Source organism: Podarcis filfolensis (genome assembly GCF_964270895.1).
Source record: "Podarcis filfolensis genome assembly, chromosome: 1".
Lineage (NCBI taxonomy): Eukaryota > Metazoa > Chordata > Lepidosauria > Squamata > Lacertidae > Podarcis > Podarcis filfolensis.
The window spans coordinates 112,281,642-112,305,255 of record NC_139604.1 but is presented as its reverse complement, the minus strand read 5'-3'; the positions used below and the strand labels follow the sequence as shown (position 1 = coordinate 112,305,255).

The 23,614-nt window shown below is 43.3% G+C and overlaps 2 protein-coding genes across 9 annotated transcripts in view; both read left to right on the top strand.

Annotated features, from left to right (window-relative positions):
• The window catches only part of EML5 (EMAP like 5), a 155,402-nt gene extending 135,466 nt beyond the window's left edge, over positions 1–19,936 (top strand). The window contains exon 28 of the mRNA XM_083609307.1: positions 19,925–19,936. The gene's annotated coding sequence lies outside the window, so the exon portion shown is untranslated. The remainder of the gene's footprint in view (positions 1–19,924) is intronic.
• The window catches only part of PTPN21 (protein tyrosine phosphatase non-receptor type 21), a 46,965-nt gene continuing 26,665 nt past the window's right edge, over positions 3,315–23,614 (top strand). For 7 of the 8 annotated variants that reach the window (XM_083610917.1, XM_083610916.1, XM_083610915.1 and 4 more), the window contains exons 1-4: positions 3,367–3,906; positions 7,761–8,118; positions 19,116–19,285; positions 20,596–20,693. In XM_083610917.1, coding sequence (XP_083467043.1) covers positions 7,939–8,118; positions 19,116–19,285; positions 20,596–20,693 — 448 coding nt within the window. In that variant the 5' untranslated portion in view covers positions 3,367–3,906; positions 7,761–7,938. Of the gene's footprint in view, positions 3,907–7,760; positions 8,119–19,115; positions 19,286–20,595; positions 20,694–23,614 lie in introns of all 8 variants that reach the window. The other variant, XM_083610911.1, reaches the window with a different exon arrangement.

The following is a 23,614-nucleotide window of genomic DNA, read 5'->3' as shown; positions in this document are numbered from 1 at the left end:
GGCAAAGCAATCTCATATTGCAATTACATCAGGGTGCTGGGTAGGGGGTAGGAAAGATGCCACCACTGTGCCAGTGGAACAGCTTCCATGTCCTATACATGCTCAGCCCAGGATGGTGAGGGGAAAACACAACAGAGTAAATAAGAAAATGAACGGCATAAAAATGACGGACAAACACCTCTGGAAATGCAACCAAATGTCACTGATGAGGGATTTTGCCAACACCACCACTGCTTGCTGCCCACACACAGTGCCATTGGGGACCCCCAGTGCCCCCCATCACAACACACAAAACACCACAGTGCTCCAAATCCATCAACCCCAGTGTCCCAGTCACCACTGACTCCAGTACTTCCTGTCCCAGGCAGAGAGTGCACACAAGAACAAGAATATAAGACTCCACCCAGGGAGAGGAAACGCTCCTTTGCCAAGTAGCCAAAACAAAAGGACTAGGATAGGAAACAAGGGCAACCACAGAGATATGCATCAACAGCCGCAAACTCCAGTGTCTTCCTCCATAGTACATGGGGAGGAGCAGAGAATGCACCCCCCATTACCTTTTGCATGCTGTTTAAAATATCATGTTAAAAAATAACCAACTTAATGCCTTTTTAAAAAAGAGTCTGGGTGAGCCAATATATTTGTTAAGCTAACCTTTTTCCCTAGCTAAATTGGAGGAAGCATGTTTAAACACAGATTATATTAAGTATAAAGAAGAAGAATTGTTGAGGGGTTAGCATGGCTTCTGCAAAGAGAAGTTCAGACCCTTCAGGGTTGTGAGCTCTTTGAAAGTGTCAGTATTAAGCATATGAATGAAAAAAACTTCAAATCCCCAAAGTTGGGCAATGCCTTTATTGGGACCAGCCAAAATGTTGCAAAAGTGTGGCGAGCTTTCAAGTTCTCAATTAACTTCAATGGGTGAGTAAAACATAGCTGAAATACAACCTGCAGAGAATTTTAGTGCTGCTAGACAACCAGATTGTTATTTTGCTGTGGTTGAGCCAGCCTGTGGATGGCTGTGTGTTGATGTGTCCTCCATTTAAAGCATTTTTAAACCAGGCTCATTCATCAGTTACTCTGCACAACCCATGTTTGTTTGTTTGTTTGTTTGTTGTGTTTTTTAAAAAACACTTCCAAGGACACATTTAAAATTTATTTCCAAGAACTGCATGCATAAATTATATTCAGTCTGGAAGGCTTGCTTGAATTGGAAGGGATTAAAATAACTGAAATAGATTTAGCCCTTGATGCTCTAAATACACTTTTATTGACACATACCAAAATAATAATAAGCAACTGGCAGAGAGAATTGTTATGCTGTGCGATAACCCCAGGAAAAGTTCTCTGCACCAACAAGCATTGACGGGAATCTGAAACTCCCTTAACTGAGAAAAAGACAAACAGAAAAATGTCCAGGAATGGCTAAACTTGTTTTGTTAAGAACTAAGGAAGGAAGACGAAAGTGTAGGCTTCTTGCCAACAAAAACTGACACTTATTTATGGAGCACTGGCATAACAAAAGCCCATCTGTCATGGTAAAACAACAGAGTATTGTGCTGCCTTAAAGACTAACACATTTATTATGGCATAAGCTGGGGTGCACTCCATCAGATGCCGTATGTTATTATCACGAGTAAATCCAGGATAGTACTTTATATATCTCTGACGCAGTGGACTTTAGTCTACAAAACCTTATGCCACAATAAATTTGCAAGTCTTTTACCAAAGGTGGGGGGAACTACGGCCCTCCAGAAGCTCTTGGGCTCCAACTCCTGGTCAGCTCCAGCTAGCATGGCCAATGGTCAGGGAAGATGGAAACTGGGAGTCCAACTACACCTTGAGGGCCACAGGGTTCCTTGTCTCTGCTTTATAGTGCCCTAAGGCTCTGTGGCTGCTTTTGCTGCAATGGACTAATGCCCTCTGGAAACTATTGCGTCAAGTGATGCCAGGTGTCGTTTGTCGCCAATCTGTGTTATGCCTGTGTTCCCACGAAGTGTGCATCTTGTACAGCATCTTTCAATGCCTTAAAAGTAGACACACAGAACTTGTGGTCCTCCGTATGCTGTTGGACTACGGCTCCAGCATGGATGGCACTGGGTGGCAGGGGAAGGGGGCAAGTGCCCACCATGCAAGGAGCTCATCCCCCACTTGCCTCGCCCCCATCGCTGGATTCCTGTCAGAAACATATACTGCTATGTTTAATGTGGGACACAACTCGTCCACCTAGAAATATACTTTGCCCCTTCTGTGCCCAATAAATCCCCCCCCCTGGTGTTTCCAGAACTCCAGTCTGCCCCAACCAGTATGCCCAGTAATCAGGGATGATAGGAATAGTAGTCCAGCAACATCTGGAGACAAGGGGTGCCAACTTAAATAAAATATGAGGGGAGGGAGATAAGCTCTGCCCCGCAGAATTGATCACATGATGTGGCGGGCACACACCCTTTGAATGGCAATGCCCATCAACTGGGGCCCCCTGACCCCCTCAAATATTTTAGTGGGGGGCTGAAGGGACCTTGGCCCTTAGATCTGACTTTTAGAAGACATCTGAAGGCAGGCCTGTTCAGGGAAGTTTTTCATGTTTAATGAATTATCATGTTTTTAATACTCTCTGGGGAGCTGCCCAGAGTGGCTTAGGGAAACCCAGCCAGATGGATGGGGTATAATTAATTAATTAATAATTAGATGCTGGCTCCTATGTCTGGAGGCTCCCAGCTTTACCCCGCCTCAAGACAATACATAACTATTATTATTATTATCATCAGTGCTTTTTTTCTGGGGGGGGGGGACGCAGGGGTATGCATACCCCTCAACATTTTGCGAATCTCTGTACTTTTGTCCATTTACTGTACAGTATTTATTTCCCATTTGAACGATAAAATGGTCATTTTCTTGAGTCTAAATGAGAGTACCCCTAAACATTTTTAAAGGAAAAAAAAGCACTGATTATTATTATTATTATTATTCCTGGTAAGCTTCCATGGGCAAGACACTTTTGCCGCAGCAGGCTAACACGACTCGAGATCGGGGAGGTTGTATCGATTCCACTTTTTGGCGGGAGGGAGGACTATTTCGTTGCCATCGCCGCTGTTGTTGTTCCAAAGCGACGGGAGCTTCACGGCCGTGGCGTGCGGGCGTTGAGTTTCCTTATCTTCCTTTCTTGCCATGCCGCCTCCTCCCTCCCTCCCTCCTCTCCTCTCCTCGTTGGAGCAGCAGCTGTCCCATTGCTGACATTCCCCCGGCCGACATTCCACATCTCTGAGGTCATGGGGCTGCAAACATAAGAGGGCTGTGCTTTAATGACCGCGCGCCGTATCCTTCCGCATGGCTGGAGCAAAGGGGAACGCCTCCCTCCGGAGGGGAGAGAAAGAAAGGAAGGCAAGGCAAGGCAAGGCAAGCAGGAGAGGGAAGAAAAGAGAACCCCGCGCGCTCTCGCGGCGCACGCACGGGCCGCTGGCAAGCGCGGCGTGGAGCGAAGCGGCTGGGGGGGGGCGCGCGCGAGAGAGGGGGCGGGAGGCCGTCCTGTGCGCTCCAGCAGTCCGGGGGCTTCCTCTGTCACAGGAAGGCGGCTGGCTGGCTGGCTGAGGGGAAGCCTCCTTTGGCTGTAGTATTTCTCCTCCCTCCTCGGCCCCGTGGAATGAGCTCCAGCCTCGGCTTTTTCTCGCCTCCGCTGTTGTTGTTGTTGTTGAGGCAGGAAGTGAGGAATGTTTTCGCTCTGAGAGGAGCAGAGAGGTGCAGGCGGCTCTTCGCTTCCAGGGAAAGGGGACCCGAGAAGCCTTGCTGACCTTTCCACTCCCCTCAAAAATAAAAAGGAATACCCATGAAATGGTTTCATCCGGATTGCTCTCCCAACTGCGCCTGGATGGTTGCAGTTAAAAGTCCGCTTTCCTTGAATTGCTGCAACAGGTAAAGGGGCGGCGCGGTGGGCGGGGGGGGATGCGGGGATGCTGCTTTTGTTTATTAAAAGAGTTGTTACACATTTCTAGCGCCGGATTTCAGGATCTTCGCCTCTTTTTCTTGAATCGCCCTTCTGAAGGTGGCAGTGCGCAATGAAGCCCCCAGCGAGCGGATTGGTGCCCTCGGCATCCTTTTTGGGGATGGTGTTCAGAGCAAAACTTGGTTAAGATCGGGCTGCGAAGTAGATCGCGGCGCCCTCTCGAAAGGATAAAGGACGAGTGCCAAAGAGTCTCGTATCTCGGTGTCCTTGTTCATTTCTGTATGGCAGGGTCTTAATTGAAACGAATATTTGTTTCTTTAAAACGTAAACGCACCCACCTCCCCGTTTTCTGCAACCCTCCCTTAATAAAGAATCGCAGCCAGATGGGCGGGGTATTATTATTATTATTATTAATAATAATAATAATATCATGAGGCTTCTTTTATTAGAATTATAACACTAGATGTAAGAAGTTAGAAGGGTATTTTGCAAGCAAAATGATTTGTTTTACCCTTAGTACAGCCTTGTCAGTGAAACGCTTGCTGCTAGTTCAGTTGTTAACAGGAGGGAGTGTGGTGGAGATGGTATAGTTTCGTGCATTAATAGGGAAGGTATTTTGTGGGTTGTTTGTACTTGGCTAGCAAATGAATAAACAAACTAGCTTTCAGTCCCAGAGCAACTTTCATCCTCACCCCGCCCCCCCCAAATTTCCAATAACATTTACACTTCCAAATGATTTCAGGGGTTGATTAATAAAATGAGGGCATAATCTTGATTTGTGGATTTTCCCCTTTAAAAATGATTGATGTATAATTAACCCAAAGGAAAAACCCTTTTCCTTTCCGTGCACTCCAGTTTTATTTTGGCCGTGTATGGAGTTTCTGGGCAACTGGAGAGGAAAGAAGCAGAAGTTAAGCAGGGAAGGTTGAGTCTTTGATATTAATACTTAAGTTTCTTTAAAAGTGTAGGCTAAATCAGAATATAACATCTGAAGTGTTCCTAGACCTGCTAAATAGGGAACGATGATTTCAACATATGGTTGATTGGATTTGCTAGTGTTGGCACTAAAGTGCTATCCTCTTACTGAATGCAAACTCCCTTAATCGTGCAGATAGACATTATTTTGAAATAGGCGTATGTGGCAGCGGTGGCGGGGGGGGGGGGGACAGGACGACTAACATGACAGCAGCTGGTAGCAGAAAATAACAGCTGCTAAACAAAGCTTGGTTGTGCTGTGTTTGCAAGAATTGTGCTTGGCCAGCACGAAAACTTGTTGAATAGGTTTGAAGCATTATTCTCCCCCAAGACATTTTATAATTGCCTTTGCTGTTAATGTATTTAAGTGTAGCAATGCTGCATGTGCTCTCCCCTTTGAAAATGATTTATATAAAAATGTATGGGGAAAGTGTCCTGAATCCTCAAGAAATTTTCCCACTGTGTATGAACATGATTTATAAATTATTGGGGCGGGTGGGGGAAGAATTTATGTTTGCTTATGAAGTCAAAGCAAATGTTAGAGCAAATCTGATGGACTTTGAACATAATGGGCACAAGGCAGCCTGATCTCATCCAGTTTTGCTTAGAAGTGAATCCCACTAATTTAACTGAAAACCAGGAGTTAAGCGTGCATAAGATTGAAGGTTTAGACATTAAGCATTGCTTCATTCTTCCATTGGAATCAGTGCAAGCAAAATTGCTTAACTTTTTGGATTGTTCCATGCAGTTGAAGGCTTCAGATTCCTAACGTTCACAAATCTTTTTATTATTATTATAAAGACCACCAAAGGTTTGCTAAAATGTCAAAATTCAGTACAGTGGTACCTCAGGTTAAGTACTTAATTTGTTCCGGAGGTCCGTACTTAACCTGAAACTGTTCTTAACCTGAAGCACCACTTTAGCTAATGAGGCCTCCCGCTGCTGCCGCGCCGCTGGAGCACGATTTCTGTTCTCATCCTGAAGCAAAGTTCTTAACCTGAAGTGCTATTTCTGGGTTAGCGGAATGTGTAACCCAAGGTACCACTGTATAGTGTATGCCCTCTAACCTGGGAGTTTGCTCCTGCTTCTGAGCAGACATGTATAGGATTGTAGTGTAGGTTGGTCAGTGCTGAGGCTGAGGAGACTAGTTTAAAAGTCAAACGTTTTGAAAGAATGCTTCATCTTTTAAAATGTAGTTGTAACTGTTTATCCCATGGATAAAGCACTGCTGCTGTCTGCAATGGAGAACTAAATGGGACCCTCCTCAGTAGACTTTATAAGCAAGAAATGGTTTGTATTCTTCACAAATATTTCGAGAGAATAATCAGAGTGAAGCCTGAAACTCATTTACTCTAGGAGAGTCATAAATAGAACTGCTGCAAAATGCATAAAGCTATGGATTGTAGTATTAGTGGGGTAAGTACTGTTTATTCATGAATGAATGAAGGTGCCATTTCTCGTGGGCTTTGTAATGCTTTGTTGTATGTTTTCACAGTAAAGTGTGTTGGTTTGTGGAGGGGGAAGACTGTATATGTGGAATCACATTTTTTCAACCTCCAAGTCATGATGTCTAAGACCACACAGAATTAACATGAAGGAAGGTTCTGTTACGTTCTTGCGCCATCCTTTAAACTCAGTAGTAATCCTATGCTTAGCGCCAGGTTTATGTTAGGCTCTGTTTAGAACAGGCATTATTTCTGCACGGAAGAAGGCTTGCAATCTGCACTAGGTACTGCTAGGATGATTTAGGAAAGCCTCTGCTAGAATTTGGTTTTGAAAAGAGTTTAGAGCTGCCTCCCCCAATACAATTTTTCTGTAAAAATAAATAAATCAACATGTTTCATTTTTCTTGGCATGGAGATGTAAAGTAACGATGCATGATGATACGCTGTGCCTGTTGCGTTTCTGCCTGCCACACAGCCAGTCTACCAGTTCTGGCAGCGGTTTAAAGGGGTTGAGGCAATGTGATAGGATTGAAGTGGGTGGGAGAGGAACAGTGGATGAGAGCAAAAGTGAGGGAACAGGAAGAGGCACAAACAGCCTAGCAAGTAAATTAGCCAGAGGAGTTATCACCAATTGCAGTTTTGTTTGCCTGCACCCCTTTTCTCCTGATTTTATACATCGTGCATAACTCCTATTATTTTAACATGTGTTTAGTTGCAGCTGTGCATTTGAATGCTGTAGAAAATATGGAATTGATATGGTCTCTGCCCAATAAATTAAAATATACATTAAGCTTGTGGTTTGCTATTCCATAAATGTCTCTAATTTCCATATAGAACATGGGTGTGTTTTTTTATATAAAAAAATACCATTCGTTGCAAAACCCTTTTATCTATACAACATATACTTGTTACACCAACACAGATTAGTAAATCTTAAAGAGAGTTTGTGTAGTAGCTACAAATGTGAGCTGAGAAAGTTCCCAATTCCACCTAATTATCTAAGTCATGTATTTATTGGGGAGGGATAGACAAGCCCTATATTCTCAGTCTCAACCTTCATCTTCCCCAACTGTAATATGGGGCTAATAATATTGGCTGAGCCAACAAGTTTGTTGTAAGGATTCCTGAGATCACGTAAGGCAGGCATAGGCAATCTCGGCCCTCCAGATGTTTCCATCATCCCTAACCACTGGTCCTGTTAGCTAGGGATGATGGGAGTTGTAGTCCCAAAACATCTGGAGGGTCTATACCTGATATAAGGGCTCTGAGAGTTGAGGAATTTTCTGTGTTGAAAAAAAACAAGCTATACTTTTTTTTCGGGCTAAGCTCACCAAATGTGAATGGACATTGTGAGCTAAACCCATCTCTTTACTTAAACTCCTCTTTGCTTTCTCCCTCCACAGAATTTTCGTCAATGCTTCCTTTGCTCAGATCTTGGAGGAGGACCTGCCACTTTTTGATGGCTGCTGCTGCAGCTGCCGGTTGATCATCTGGGGACTTCATAGCTCCTGACTATTCGTGGAAGGCAAGGCATTCCTGGAAGGCTTTCGGTGACTTCTTGTGAATGTGCTAGGGAAGAAAATGCCTCTGCCTTTTGGGCTGAAGCTGAAACGAACTCGACGCTACACAGTGTCTAGCAAGAGCTGCTTGGTGGCCCGCATCCAGTTGCTTAACAATGAGTTTGTGGAATTTACACTGTCGGTGGAGAGCACCGGGCAGGAAAGCCTGGAGGCCGTGGCACAGAGGCTGGAACTTCGAGAGGTAGGGAAAGTGGCAGCAGACTTGTGGGACTTTCCATCCTGGGATGGAGGCACCATTCAAGGGTTCCCATTCAGGGACATGGGAAGCTTATGCTTGGAGAGACTATTTGCCTACGCTGGAAGGGAGCAGCTTTGCAGGGGAGTGGGTAGAGACCAAGCCAGACACACTGTTAGACAGAATGAGGCAACTGCCTCAGGTAGCAGATATTGGGGGGGGCAGTTCCCTTCTTTGGAGGACAGAGCTGTGTGGGACATATGCACCCCCTAAACTGGCCAGCTGCCCTCAGTTGTAGGGGAGGAGCTATTCAGTCACCAGTACCAAAGTCAGATTCAGCTGCCAGTCTAGCTGGCTTCTGTGCCTAGTATGGAGGCAATGGCGGGACTCCATCTTGCCTTTAACCTCAGGCGGCTCAATGTCTTGGGCAGGCCTGACCATTACATATTCTTTTTAACTGGAGAAGCCAGGGTTTGGGTTTGCGTCAGGACTTGGAACCAGGGATGGAACTTGGAACCTTAGCATGCAAAGCAGTTCTGTTCCCTCCTATGAACATGTCACACCATGCAGTCCTCTTTGTCAGCATGTACATGCACAGAAACAGGTTTGTGCAAATGAGATATAAATTCCACAGGTATATTGATGTTGAATCTGTGTTGCAGCCAAAACAACACAGAGTCTTGTGGCTCTTTGAAGACTAACAAAAACATTTAGGCATGGGGATTTCTAGATAAGATCCTGCTTCCTCAGAAGCAGAAAGTGGTCACCTAAAAGGTGAAGATAAATCAGAAATAAAAAAAATTAAATTTCTGTTGGAATTTATATATCACTTTGCTACTTCACTCACCCTCAAAGCAGCTTACATTCAACACGCAGATAAAAATATGATGTAATGATCAGTGTAAGCTGCTTTGAACTTTTTTTTAATGTTGCGTGGGATAAAAGTATAATAAAAGACACATTGCCTTCTCCAATGCCGCTCAGCCCCTGAAATCTCTTTAAAAACATGCTGCTAATTTCTGCTGCATTCTGTACTTTAGAAGGTAAAGACTTTTGGTTACTCCATCCTGGCTTGTTGTAAAAACAACCTGTACATGGAAAACAATGGCAGGAACTCTTTTTGCACTAGGAGCTCTAGCCTTTCTATGTCCAATAAATTGGAAGAGTCTGAAGATATATGAAAATAGGAAATGGCCCTGAGTCAGACCACTGGTCTGTCTAGCCCCTGTCTCTGGCTGGTGGGAGCGCTCCAAGATCTCTCCCAGCCTTGTTACCTGAGATCCCTATGGCGGGGATGGGGTGGTCCTCCAGATGTCGTTGAACTCCATCTCCCATCATCCCGCATCAGCAAGTCATGCTAAATGTAGGAGACGAAGGAAGCAGCAGCAATGTGCTTCATATGGATCACAAAGTTGCAGGGTCCAACTTTTCAAAGGGCCGAACCGGAGTTACCTTGGTGTGGCGTGCTCTGTTTTGAACTGTGTGTGCCCGTTCTCTGTAACAAAGCAAACCCTTGCGCATTGCTCCACATGGGGCACGGGGCATGCTTTTTCTTCCTTCATATCTCTCACAAAGTGGCCCTCGGTGTGTGCAGTGAAATTGGAGTTCAAGATGAGTCAGCTCAAGGCGTCCTGTTGTTGACGGAGATTTTGCATGCCTGCGAGCAAGCATCTTGCCTGCACGCATATTTCCTCATGGACTTACATTAGCACTGTGGCCCCCTTAAGCTTTTCTTCCATTTATTTTCCATTTTATAAGTGTGGTGAGAGCAGAGAGAGAGAGAGAGAGAGAGAGAGAGGAAAGGGTGCCAGAGAAATAAAGAAAAGCAGGTCCCCACCCACTTTTGGCTCCTGTCCTGTCAACACCTGTTGCAGCTCTGCCAACCACTGGTATGTGGCATTCAGCAGATTGTGCGCAAGGAAATGTTACCCTGCTCTAACCACTACCCCACAGATACTTTTCCTTATCTGATCTGTGCTCCTGGTATCTAGGACAGAGTCAGAATTACGAGGGATGGCAGCAGTGGCTTAGCTAGTGTTGCTGAGTGAAGGGTCTGGCCAGCCTTGAATGTATCTGAGTAGAGTTGCGGCACAGTTAAGGGAATATCATTTATGCTTGAACTGTTAGCGGTAGATCCTGCCCCTGCTGAGGAACCTCTTCTGGCACTGACCAGTGCATGCCCCCCTTATGGAGGACACTCCAGTCACCTGATCCTCTTTTCCATTTTAATTTGGGTTCTGAAATATTTTGGGAAATGGCAGGAACTCCTTGAAGTGAGGTTAGTAAATCAGATCTAGGGAGTGCAAACTAGACTGCTGAATTTGAGCAGGCTTCCTCATGCTCTCCAGAACACATCGTGGTACAGATTATTTTGGCAAATAAATACTTGTGCAGCAAAAAAAGGGAAGCAGAGCGATGATGGAATGGGATGGGATAGAAAAGGAAACAGATAAGGTAGAGAACAGCGCTCACTAAGTGTGAAAATAATATTCTTGGCAAACTGAAAACATGTTGTTTGGCTTCCAGTGCTGTTAATTTTTTTTATCTGAAATGTTGAGGCAGTTATGTCCACTTTAAATACTGTATTACATAATTTTGGAAGACTGTTTACCACATTCCAGGTGTGGGTTGCTTCTGAGGCAACCACCTCAGGCCTGTATTTTCAGACGTAAAGCCACCAGAGGTCTTGCCTGTAATTTTTTAATTCCATTTTTATCCCAGCTTTTCTCCAAGGATCCTGGGAAGGTATATGTTTTATAACCCTTTTGAGTCCACGGCTACCTTAACTAACTACATTCTTTCTGCAGAATCCCTGTGGGGCTCAGGAGCCCTTGCTTGCAGAGCTGGCAGCCTCTCGCCCTTTTCTGAACATCTTCTCTTGTGGAGTGTTCCCTCAGCCTCTTTCTTCTCCCCTCTCCTTGGGAGTCCTCCAGTCAGCTACTGCTGCCATCCCTGGTCTCTAAGCATCACAACTTAATTTGAACCCAGGTCTTCTTGGGGGCCTACTCCAACAGTCTAATCCAGGGCTGGGGAATTTACGTCCCTCCAGATGTTGCTGGACTACAGCTTCCTTCATCCCTGACAACTGGCCTTGCTTATTTGAGCTGATGGGAATTGGAGGCCAACAACATCTGGTTCCCCTGCCCTAACCACTGTACCACACAGTGATTACAGCAACAAGTCTCTGACCTTGCCTCCTTTGTTCTTTGCTGTCTGTAAGGCATCCTTGAGTTATCTTTGTAGCAAGATGAGTCCACATGGGCCATGGTAGCTCCTCCGGTAATGTCCTCCTTTCTGGGACGGACAGTACTATTGCTGGGAGGGCCTCCACAGGAACTTCTACCATGATTCAAAGAAGTATTTTGCATTGTCTCCCATGCTGAGAAGACAACCTAAGGAGAAATAAATTGAGGGTTAAAATTCACTGAATGGGGCACCAACACCAAGAGGCAGGGAACAAGAGTTGCCAGAGCAAGTTGACGTTGGAGCTAAGAGAAAAGAGCAAGGAAAGTGCAGGAGGGGAGAATGAGGGCAGTAGGGCAGGAGGATGGAGCAGGGAGCTTGAGGAAGCAAGCCAGGGCAGTAACAGGAAGCAACCGAGATTAGAGACTGAGCCAGAAGGCGGCAGATATCCCTGGGGCTTATCGCACAAGCATTTAGTCTGGTAGGCTGGCACAAAATTTAGAATCCATTCAACTTGCAGGGTGTTAAAAGGAAAATGCGATGGTCTAGTGCAGGGGATAGGCAACATGGTGTCCTCCAGATGTTGTTGGACTACAGCTCCCATCAGCCTTAGCCAGTGTGGCCAGTGGTCAGGCATGATGGGAATTGTAATTCATCAACATCTGGAAGGCCACCATGCTAGCTGCCCCTGGTCTAGTCCTTATGGTTTTGGAGAATAGTTTAGTCATTACTTGCAGAAGGCTTAGGAGAGGATGAAACATGGAATAGTTTCTCTTAACAGTCTGTCCTTTTCTGCCTCTTTCTCTTCTACAACTGCTGTACCATTTTGCCATCTAACCAAAGTCACACCACTCCTCAGTTGTTCTTTCTCCATCAGTGAAACCTGCATATATTATGTAAAATAATATGTGCCTGTTCATCTGACGTAATTCAGCCCTGAAGGTTGTGTTTCTGTGCAATAGATTTTTTTAAAAAATGCCACATGTCACCTTGTATATGTTGAAAGCTTTGCTTTTGGTCCAGTCTCCCTCCCCCCTCCCCTTTTAAAAATTATTGTGCACTGTAAACATGATGGAAAAAGCTAGTTTCCTAAAGCAGGGTAGGCTAAGGCACATGTATTGTGCTATTTGCAGAATGTGAATTGCAGGGAATGTAAATACAATCTGGTTCTCTTTTGACACACCCTGGCTAAGAGGCCAAGTGGTAAATGCGCCTTCATTAAATTCCAGGAGTCAGTGTGGGCAGAGTACAGAGATGATTGAATGGAGCACAAGCAAATTTTGCTAACGTAGTGTGTTCAAGAGACTGAACACTCCCTGCAAAAATGCATCCCAAAGCATTTTATACTCAGTGTCGAACTATAGACAGGATGCCAAGTTCCATGTTTCTTTTTAATTCTCTTTCTCTTTTTATAGATAAAAAGCTGCCCTGGAAGATTGTGATCAGGAGTAGAAGAGGCAACGGGCTGCACAACCCCTTCCTCTTCTGCCATTATTTGGGCCACTGCCACCAAGCTTTTCTTCCCTCAAGAGTGAAGATACAGGCCCATTTTGCACATGGTGTCAAGCTATAATTTAGCATTATGTACATAAGCAGCAGTGAGCCTCAGCTTGGTGTACACCCTGCCTTCTGGTCTGTCTTTACTCCTTTGGTGAAGCTTTGAAAAGATCGGCTCTTCAGATAACTAACTTTGAACTGGGGGAGAACTCTAGTTTAAACACAGGCAAGCCTGGGTCAAACCATGGTTTATTATCATGGCCTATCAAGCTACAGTTGAAACTAACAATGATTTCCTTCTTTTCTAACACAACAGGGAACTCTAGTTATTTTAGAAGTGGATACTTCCAATTTCTTTGTTGCCACAGCAGAAGAAGAGAGCATGTTCAGGGGAGTGTGTGAGCCTGATTCTTCATGTTGCTCATGCACACAACAATAAGTTATGGTTTACATCCAAAACAGCCCCCATTTCCCCATATTTCTACCCCAAAGGCATATGAAGACAGCACAGGGGCAATATTTAATGGAAAAGTGGCCGAAGGGGAAAGGGTTAAGCAATACCTCATTTTCTGCTGTTGCGTTTCTGATCACAGCCTTGGCAAGGCTATGTTTCCCCATCCCCTCATTTTAGAAAAAAGACATTACATTGAGTAAAAAAGAGACACACAGTTACGTGAAATGCCTAGCATGGCCCTTTTGTGCTAAGCATCAGGCCACAAAACCAGGAGACCTTGGGCTGCGGCTGAGGCCTAGCAAAGTGAGTCACTGAGGGCTATTTGTTCTCAGACTTGAGAGCTCTCTCGAGGAACAGAAGATAAGAGGGATAGCCACCAACTTACCACAGGTGAAAATGGTGCACAGGATGGTGAAACTAAAAGTGAAGTCCAGCACCCTAGCTGTATGACCTGGTGGACCGTGGCAAGACCAACACGATCCAAACTTGAACATCTTTGTCACCAGAAACAGGAAATGAAAAGTATGTGCAAGCAGATGGCCCTAGATGCAAATTTTCAGTCTCTTTAGATTCTGGTGTCTGGAAATTTGCAGATACTCTCACAAATCTTGCCTCTCTAGAGAAATGTCTCATTTGTCTGATGGGCTGGTGCTAATTAAAAGATAATCTTTTAGAACATGCATCTGCCACATAGCTAATTAGGTAATAAGTCAGTGTGAGTGTGATTGTTACATCAAACACTATTGCATCGTGGATTTATGGCATAGGCTATGATCCACACACTAATTAAAAAGACTTGGATGGAAGCCTGTTTCACTTGGAATAAAATTGGCTTCAATGTGAGTATTGTGACCAGACCTGTTTGTGAATTGCCCATTCGCGTTAAAAGGTGACAAAACTGATCTCCATTTCAAAGCTGTAGGATTGCTCACAAGGACCGTGTATCTGCTTCAGGCAAAGTCTGAATCCAGAACTAAAATGGGTTGCTTAGGAAAAATTCAGACTTTGTCTTAACTTTACCATGCATCAATGTTATGATAGTAATAGTAATAATAATTTATTATTTATGCCCCACCCGTCCGGGTGGGTTTCCCCAGCCACTCTGGGCGGCTCCCAACAGAATATTAAAAATGTGATAAAACATCAAACATTAAAAACTTCCCTAAACAGGACTGCCTTCAGATGTCTTCTAAAAGTCAGATAGTTGTTTATTTCCTTGACATCTGATGGGAGGGCATTCCACATGCAGTCATCACTTAATTGTGTAGGGCAAATAACTTAAATAAGCAAAGAAACATTTCCATGAAGAATACTACCAGGTAAATCAACCAGTTCTTTCTGAAGGTGAATGGAAGAAATTGTCTATGTTCTGTATTTCTACTGTAGGTTAGAAACTCATGCTGAATTGTGGGGGGAAACAATCTCACTTTGACCTCATAAAACCCTTAGCTTATAAGTTATTTCCCTTCAAATAAGGCTGTTTACCATACCCTAGCATTCCTCTAAAACTGGGCTGTAGTCACCTGTGCTTCTGCAGGCAGGTGAATTATTAACTCTTTAGAGTACAAACCCATATCTTCTTCCTCAAACAAATTTAGGAGAGCTACCCAAGCAGTAGACATAGTGTGGTGATCTGTTATCGCACCAATTTCTTGAAAACTATCATTGGACTTTGGACAAATCCCACCAAAGTTGACGATGGGTAGCAGAAACCTGGCAGGCCCTCCAGCACCTTGGTGGGGATGAGGGAATCACATAAGTCAACTTGCATGGTGTTAAGCACCATTTATGTACACATTTTAACTACAATTTCCCATCTCTCGCTGAGATACAGTGGAGGGGGTGTTTGTTCCACATATCTTGTTCAACCTTGTAACGTAGGCTGAGCTCTTTTCCCTGTATTATTCTGAGACCATCTGGACTCAGATTTTAAGAGAAGTTGGTAAAATTTCAAAACCAGTCCCTTCGTGCATCCATCACTTTATTTCGCTATTTCCCCCCCTCTCCCAAATCCAAGAGTTGTCTGGTAGCAGTTTCTCACATAGCCCTTTTGTTCAAAAGAAGTGGAAAGCTGCACTCAGAACAGTCAGGATAATTAGAAATCTCTTTCGTTAGAATGGGGACCACGTTTTCAAAAAAGTTGCAGAGGTGACATAGGACTTTATTGAGAGATAATCACTAATCTGGCCTGCTGAATTCAGAGCTGCTTGTAGGTGGTATGAGGGTCTTCTTCCTTGACTGCCATTGCTAAGCCTCCCTCTGCATCGGAGACGGCTTGAGTCAATCAGTCCCGGGCATCTGGTGTTTTGAATTACTGTTACAAAGTAATCTGCTACAAGATTTTCAGCTGTCTGGCTAGTATAAAAGTGTCTTCACCAGATTCAGCAACAATTCATGTTCTTCGTTTCAAGGAAAAGAGATTTAATACACACCCCTAATAATTTTGCGTTTTACTTCTCATCAAAGTTCTTTGGACTATGGTTTTGAGTCATATGCTCATAGTTTTGGTACCTATTGGTGCGCCTAGGTAATTTTGAAATCTGAATTTAGCATTTACTGGTGTGTGCTCTTTAGATGGTTATGTTGTGTTGGTCTCATATCTATCTACTTATTTATCTATCTATTACACATACCCTGGTGTATCCATATCACAAGCGCTGGAGGTTGTGGCACAGTATACAAGACAGTGTGAGCTTCCATAGCCTTGATACCCCATGATGCATCCTAGATGGGTGTATGTGTGTGTTTCCAGTGTTCAGCAGAGCAGGCCCATTGAAATCAATGGATATGTCTAGGTCCAATAACGTCAGTGGCTGTACTCTGAATGGAACTTACTTAAATGCCACCCTTGGTTAGGATATAAACGCTTGCCTAAATCCTGTTGAAATTAAGTGAAGTTCATGTTCCTTTGGTGTGTCCTGGCAGTTGGCTAGAGAGACCAGAGATAATTATTCTGCTATTGTATCAGCTGGGGAAGTCCCATAAACAATGTATTCGCTTGATAAATATTCAGAACTTTATAATGTTCTCTTTGGAGTACTGGCCCAAGTCAGTCTTGCCTAGTTAAAAAATAAATACTGTTGCCATTCCTGTGTTCTTTTGAGGGAAATATTTCTTTGCCCCTGTGGCTCAGTTTTCCTTAATTTGGTGTTCTGTTCCCCACATATATTTTGTATTAGTTGCAGGGTTGAGTGCTACCCTCTCTCCCCACCTTTTCAGATGTTCCATGCACATTCAATAATATTGCTATTTCTTGTACCTCTAACAAAGAGGGCAATTAGCTGGAACATAACTGTGTAGAAAATCCACGGTCCTTTCTGTCTAGGGTTGATTTACTGCCCGGAGGTTGAATGATGAGTAAGTTGCTAAAATAAATAAACCTTGCAACAGTGTTAATCTCAGAAGCTTAACATATTTCAAGAGTTATGTCATGTCGTTTCTGCAGGGCTAGGTAATCTCTTGTGCTATGGATAGCTTTAGCCGCGATTACAAAGTGATTCGCTTTTAGCCCATTCAGCATCAGTGCTCCAGGATGCCTGAATGCCACCAAGAGCTTGCGAAACTGAAATATACCTTTGCAGCCGTGCGTGTGAGCTGGAAACAGCACATTTTATCCCAATTCTACGGGGAATCGCTTCTCCCATCTCAGGAGCTCTAGAACTGAAACACTAGAACTTTCTGGTTGTCTGAATTTGGTGCCGGTGTCCTTTTCTCTGTAAAGCCAAAGGGGTAAACAGGATTCTGCTGTATGTACTTTAGATTGTGTCCATTTTATAGTGGCAGCATCAACTGTTACGTTTTGTGCAAGTTAGAAATGGGAGGGCAAGCTTATTATCAATCCAGTATTGGCACAACAGTGGCATAAGCTGTTGTTTGTTGTTAGCATTAGCATAGCAAACCATAGCATATGAATGTCACATCTCTAGAAAAGGAACCACCATAACATTCACATTCATCCCTTCTTTTGCTTGCCTCTCCCTCCCTTCCTATGCACAAATGTCTACATTTAGATTGCAATCTCTGGCAGGCAGAGAACTGCCATTTCAGCTAGAAAATCTGAACCAATAAAAATTGGGCTTATTTTATTATAAAGTAAAACATTGGCTCTTACATTTTATGTTCACATTAGTGGATGCAATCTAATAGGATAGTAAGCAGCTCTGACATTTTCATGGCGTTTCCAACAGTTGGAAACTAAGGCACTATTACCAGTGACTCAGGAGCACTGCTATTTTTTCTGGATCACGGGACAGGAGCCCATGCTGCATCTCACCATTCACTATTTGGTGGTTTTTTTTGGGGGGGGGGTACATTTTGCATGTGATTACATATATGAAGCAGCTGGTCTTCGGTGCAAGGATGGTGATAATTCAGCATTAGTTGCTCAAACACCAAAATGTCTCAGTGACCAGCTTAAATCATGGCACAGAGCCGAAAGATTAGTAGTGGTAGCCCACATTTGTTGCTATAACCGGCAAGCCTGCTAAATGCATTAGCACCTGGGCAGATAGAGATCACCTGCAGTGGTGGCAGCTTTGTGTAAGAAGCATTATCATAACTTCGAGCAAGATCAAGTTCCAGTGACTCCCAAACTGTTTGCCAAGGCACACTAGTATGCCTTGAGAGAATTGCTGGGGTGTTACAAGCAATTAATGCATTAATTAAAAGAGTCCCATGAAACTAAAGTCCCTACCCATAGGAGAGGGTGTCATGGGCTTTGAAGACACTCAGACTCAGGACTCAAGGGAGAAACATGCTAAGAGGAAGGCATGCTTGGCAAATCCACACCGTGATCAGCTCCCACCCGGAAACCAATGTCCCCACTGTGGAAGGACGTGTGGATCCAGAATTGGCCTCCACAGCCGCTTACGGACTCACTGTTAAAACCGTGTTTATGGAAGACAATCTTAGCCGGCTACGAGTGATCGCCAGAGAAGAAGATACAGATCCACTGTTCTGGCCTGGCCTCCTTCCAATCAGCTGTCACTGGGGACTGGCCACCTTGCTACATCATTGCGTTGATATAATTTGATCATTCTCAGATGCAGTAGGGCTGCCATGCATCTTTGCATGATGAGTTACACTGCTCTGTGAGAATGCTCAGATCAGTGACTCTTGCAGAAATGGAGCAGGTGGGAACACTGGAAGCTGCCTCATAAGCCTAAAGAGCCCACTAGTCCTTCTGGCTCAGTATTGTATTATTATTATTATTAGTAGCAGTATACTGCCCTATGCCCGCAGGTCTTAGGGTGGTTCACAGGATAAAATCACAAGATAAAAACACAAAATACATAATCAAAATAAAAACAAAAACAACTCAATAGCCCCCCCCAATATACTGTCTTTTTCCATGTATAAGACTATATTTCCCCCCCAAATTCTTAGTTTCAAATTGGGGGTCGTCTTATTTCTTAATTTTGGGCTCAAAAAATAGGGGTCGTCTTATACATGGGGGCGTCTTATACACGGAAAAACACGGTATATTGACTGTCAGCAACTCTTCAGGATTTCTATATACAGCACGTGCTCTGCTGCTGGTTCCCCAGAGGGGAGGCAATTTTTTTGGCCCTGTTTTAGTTTGGTGTTGGAATGAAATGTGCCATTAATTTTGTTATCCATAATAATAATAATAATAATAATAATAATAATAATGTACTCCTCAAACAGCAGAAGCTTGGGAGCACCGCTGTAGAAGCTTATTTTATTTTAATTGTATTGCTTTGCTGCTTTGTTGCTTTACCCCCTGGGCTCCTTTGGGAGGAAGGGTGGGATGGAATCTTTTAATAAATAATAATAAGAAATTAACTGCAAAGTGTTCCAGGTTTCACTTTGGAATAACTCAGCTCTTCCTTTTGCTCTTTTCTCCTAGATCACTTATTTCAGCCTCTGGTATTTCAACAAGCAGAACCAGCGCCGGTGGATAGACTTAGACAAGCCTCTGAAAAAGCAACTGGACAAATATGCCTTGGAGCCGACTGTATTCTTTGGTGTGGTGTTTTATGTGCCTTCTGTCTCCCAGCTTCAACAGGAGATTACCAGGTGAGTGGTGCAAGCATGCCTGCCATGTTCTGCAGTGAGGAGGGAGCACCTTTTAGCTGTCTTTACCTGGCACTTTTCAGCCTGTAGTTTTCTGTGTTTATCTTCTTTTCAGAACAGTGAGCATGATGTAGGTTGTTGAGGTTACGGTCTGCCCATGTTCACTATAAGCCTTTCATTTTAATTAACCAAAAAGGTGTAGCAGGCAGGTAAATTATATTAGCGCACGGTGTTACATTCTAGGTGTAGGTTCCCGTTAGAAGCTGCACCATGAAATGCATGGGGCACCAGCTTCTAAAAACTTTTCTTCTAAACAGAAAACTTCAGTAATACTACTTAGGTCGAACCAGGATATTGGATTTAGGATTAAGGACTAGGTAAAATATGTACTCTTGCCCCACCTTTAGAAATTTTTATTATTTGAGTTCTTAACTATGACACAGGTGTTGATACGTTTTATGTTGTCCCATAAGTGAATCTCTCCTGCAAATAATGTATGCTCCTTTTGATTGAGGGTGCTGGTGGTGGGGGAGTCACATTTTATGTGTGATACAGGGTAGTCCCTCTATTCTTCTCCTTAGCATGGATGCTGCATTCCCCGTGTGGACTTCCCCCCTGCAAAAAAGTCACGATGCTCCCAAGTTCCAGACCACCTCCAACTGTAGCTAGAAATGCGACTAGGTTGTGTGTTTGGCAGCACACGGTCAGAATCCCCAGTCTGACCCCTGTGCCCAGACTCCATGTTACGCACCCAAACCCAAAATGCTGTCTGCAGAGGGTGATCATAGTGTCACCCTGCTGCCCAGACAAGCAGGAAAGAATATAATTGCACAAGCATAAAACAGGGTTGGGTCACCTCCAGATGTTGCTGAATTATAACTATAGTCATCCCTGACCGTCGCCATGTTGGCTAAGGATGATGGGAATCCATCAACTTCTAATCAGGATCTGATTTCTTTCCGCAGGGCCTGTAAGACAGAGTTGTTCCGCCTGGCCTTTGGCTTGGAGCCAATTTGATTCCCTCCCTCCCTCTCTTTTTTCTTTTCCTTCTCCTCCTGCGATGAGGCTACATTTTAATATTTTAATGTTCCATTATTTTAATGTTGTATTTTATTTTTGTTTTTAAGTTGTAATCATTCATCTTGTTTTTATTATTGCTTGTAAGCCGCTCTGAGCCCGGCCTTGGCTGGGGAGGGCGGGGTATAAATAAAAAAATTATTATTATTATTATTATTATTATTATTATTATTATTATTATTATATTCACAGGCTTCGGAAAATTGCCCTGAATGCATGTTCTCTTTCCATAATAGATACCAGTATTATCTACAATTGAAGAAAGACATATTGGAAGGAAGCATCCCATGCACGTTTGAGCAAGCAGTGCACCTGGCTGGGTTAGCTGTTCAAGGTAACGAACATGTTTAGCTGATTTTAGGAGCTGCTTGAACTTCGTGTTCCTGGGAGAGGTGGGTGCATGGCCCACAGTCCACCAAGGCTCTGTCCCCTAAAAGGCGTTTCAGCCCTTTTCTGTGGAGCAATCTGGGTTGAGGGAGCTTAGGCATACAGCAGCTGTTTCTCCAGCCCATGGCCATCGTTGTGTAGCTGTTAGCTTTTCAGCTGGGGAATACTCTTTGGCAGGCTAGAGATAGCAACAAACTCCAGGTCCCTTCCAACTCATAAACCTGTGAGGTAGGCAAGGCTGAGAAATGGAACTCCCTTCTATTTGAAGTCAGTTGAACTTCTGGCACCTTCTGAATACTTTTATTTTAAACTGGATTCTGATTTTATCATTTTGTTTTTGTACTGAGTTACTCGCACACCACTTACAGACAATTAAGTGGTATGTAAACAGATGATGTAATAAATGAATGAATGAATGATGTTTTGCCTAAAGCTTTGTTAGTTTGACTGAGCCTGGGATTCAAGCGCTGACGCTCATCACTCTGCCTAGTCTGCTGCACTACATAGATCTGGTGTGGTACCCATAACTAGTTTCATAACCCCAATACATACTTTTTAAAAGTGTTGTTGTAAACTTACATGTAACACAATAGTAGCTTTATTTTTTATATTGTAACTAAGATAAGTAGGTGATAACTGTTCCGTATTTAGTTTCCCCTGCTGACACCATCAGAAGATTGTAATTATTTTTTTTAATGAATCACTAATGTGTTGAGGTTCTGTGACACTCTACTTAAAGACTAGCCGTTATAAAACAAACTGCTGTGTTGCTGCCATTCCACCTATTAAGATAAGGAGGGGTTCGTCTTTCAGTACTGATTTGCTGATTCAGGGAGTTTTAAGTTCTTTTTTTTTTAAAAGAAAAATGCACAGGTAGAAAAGAACCCACACAGAAATGACTACTTATTTTAGGCTGATGCAGTAGCAAAGATAAGAATACATTGAAGATAAGAATACATTGGCCTTCCAGTACTGATTTCCTTTTTCTTTTTAAAATCTTTATTTTAAAAATGGTTTGTGGGGGAAATCAACAAAATAAAATAATACAATATATAAATAATCAAGATCCATAAATAAGGTTCCATGCACTCAATTGCTCATACAAATTGCACATACACTGATGCACCCATGTTTCAATCTATATCTGCACACGTTCTTCCTCACTTCTGACAATTGCCGTAGTCCAACCCACACCAGTGCATAGCTAGGAAGGCCATACTGTAACCCTGCTAGCCTTACATGATAAACCTAAAACCAAATTCACTCTTGGGAATCCACGAGCGGCGCATTCAAACAAATCATTTTCTTGTCGCTTTTAAACTCCTGCCTCAATTCTTGTTGGTTTGCAAGATCCAGACCTTAGTGTATATCAAGGGAACTCTCCTACCATGTGCCTCCTTGTTTGCAAATGAAATAAAAAATAAAATCATACCTCTTGTCCTCTGGATACTTTTAATTTGTGGGATTTCCCCCCAGAGAAGGACTATTTACCATACCTGCCTTGAGTAGCAATACACTATAGGATTCCGAACTACAGTTTTCAAAAGTTTTACTATGGATGCCTGTGCTGCTGTAAGCAAGTGCAAAATAAGCTCTTCATTTTTTAAGATCTGCAACCTCCCCTGCGTACAAATTCAGTAGAGCCAAATAACATTTTATTGTGTTTTTTTTAATCATCTGAAAGTCATATCTCCCAAGAGCGTGGCCAAAAGGCTAGTACAGTGGTACCTCGGGTTACATATACCTCGGGTTGCAGATGCTTCAGGTTACAGACTCCGCTAACCCGGAAGTAGTACCTCAGGTTAAGAACTTGCCCCAGGATGAGAACAGAAATTGTGCAGCGGCAGCGGGAGGCCCCATTAGCTAAAGTGGTACCTCAGGTTAAGAACGGTTTCAGGTTAAGAACGGACCTCAATAAATTAATAAATACAATTTAGACTATAACTTGATTTTTTTTATTTTAGTTTTTTATTTTTTAATTGAAGTATTATGATTGGATATTTAATTTGATGTTTTTTATTGGAAAATCAATAAAATAAAAATGATTAAAAAAAAAAAAAAAAGAACGGACCTCCAGAACGAATTACGTTCGTAACCAGAGGTACCACTGTAAGAAACTTTGCAGGGAAGTGTGCTTATTAACATTGTTAATAAACTGCAGGTACTTTATTAGAATTGTAGAGTTGGAAGTGACCGCGAGGATCATCTAGCCCAACGCCCTGCAATGCAGGAATCTTTTGCCCAACATGGGGCTCTAACCCACCGCCCTGGGATTTAACTATCTCATTCTCTACCACCTGTATAACTGTAGAGAGGATAGCTCCAATAACAGCTCTTTATTTTAGAAAAGAGTTGGAGTCAAATTCAGTCCTGCATATCATTCTTTTTTGTGAGCCTTTAGGTCAGGGGTCAGCAAACTTTTTCAGCAGGGGGCCGGTCCACTGTCCCTCAGACCTTGTGGGGGGGGGGCTGGGCTATACTTAGAAAAAAAATATATGAACGAATTCCTATGCCCCACAAATAACCCAGAGATCCATTTTAAATGAAAGCACACACTCTACTCATGTAAAAACACCAGGCAGGCCCCACAAATAACCCAGAGGTGCATTTTAAATAAAAGGACACATTCTACTCATGTAAAAACATACTGATTCCTGGACCATCCAGGGGCCGGATTTAGAAGGCGATTGGGCCAGATCTGGCCCCCAGGCCTTAGTTTGCCTACCCATTCTTTAGGTTGTTTTTTTAAAAAAACAACAACCTGTGACTGAACTGGTATATGCATGACTACAGCACCACACAAGGTGTGTGAACTCTAGTTCAGACAGCATGATTTGAGCATGCCCTACAAGATACTCAGGTTTCCTT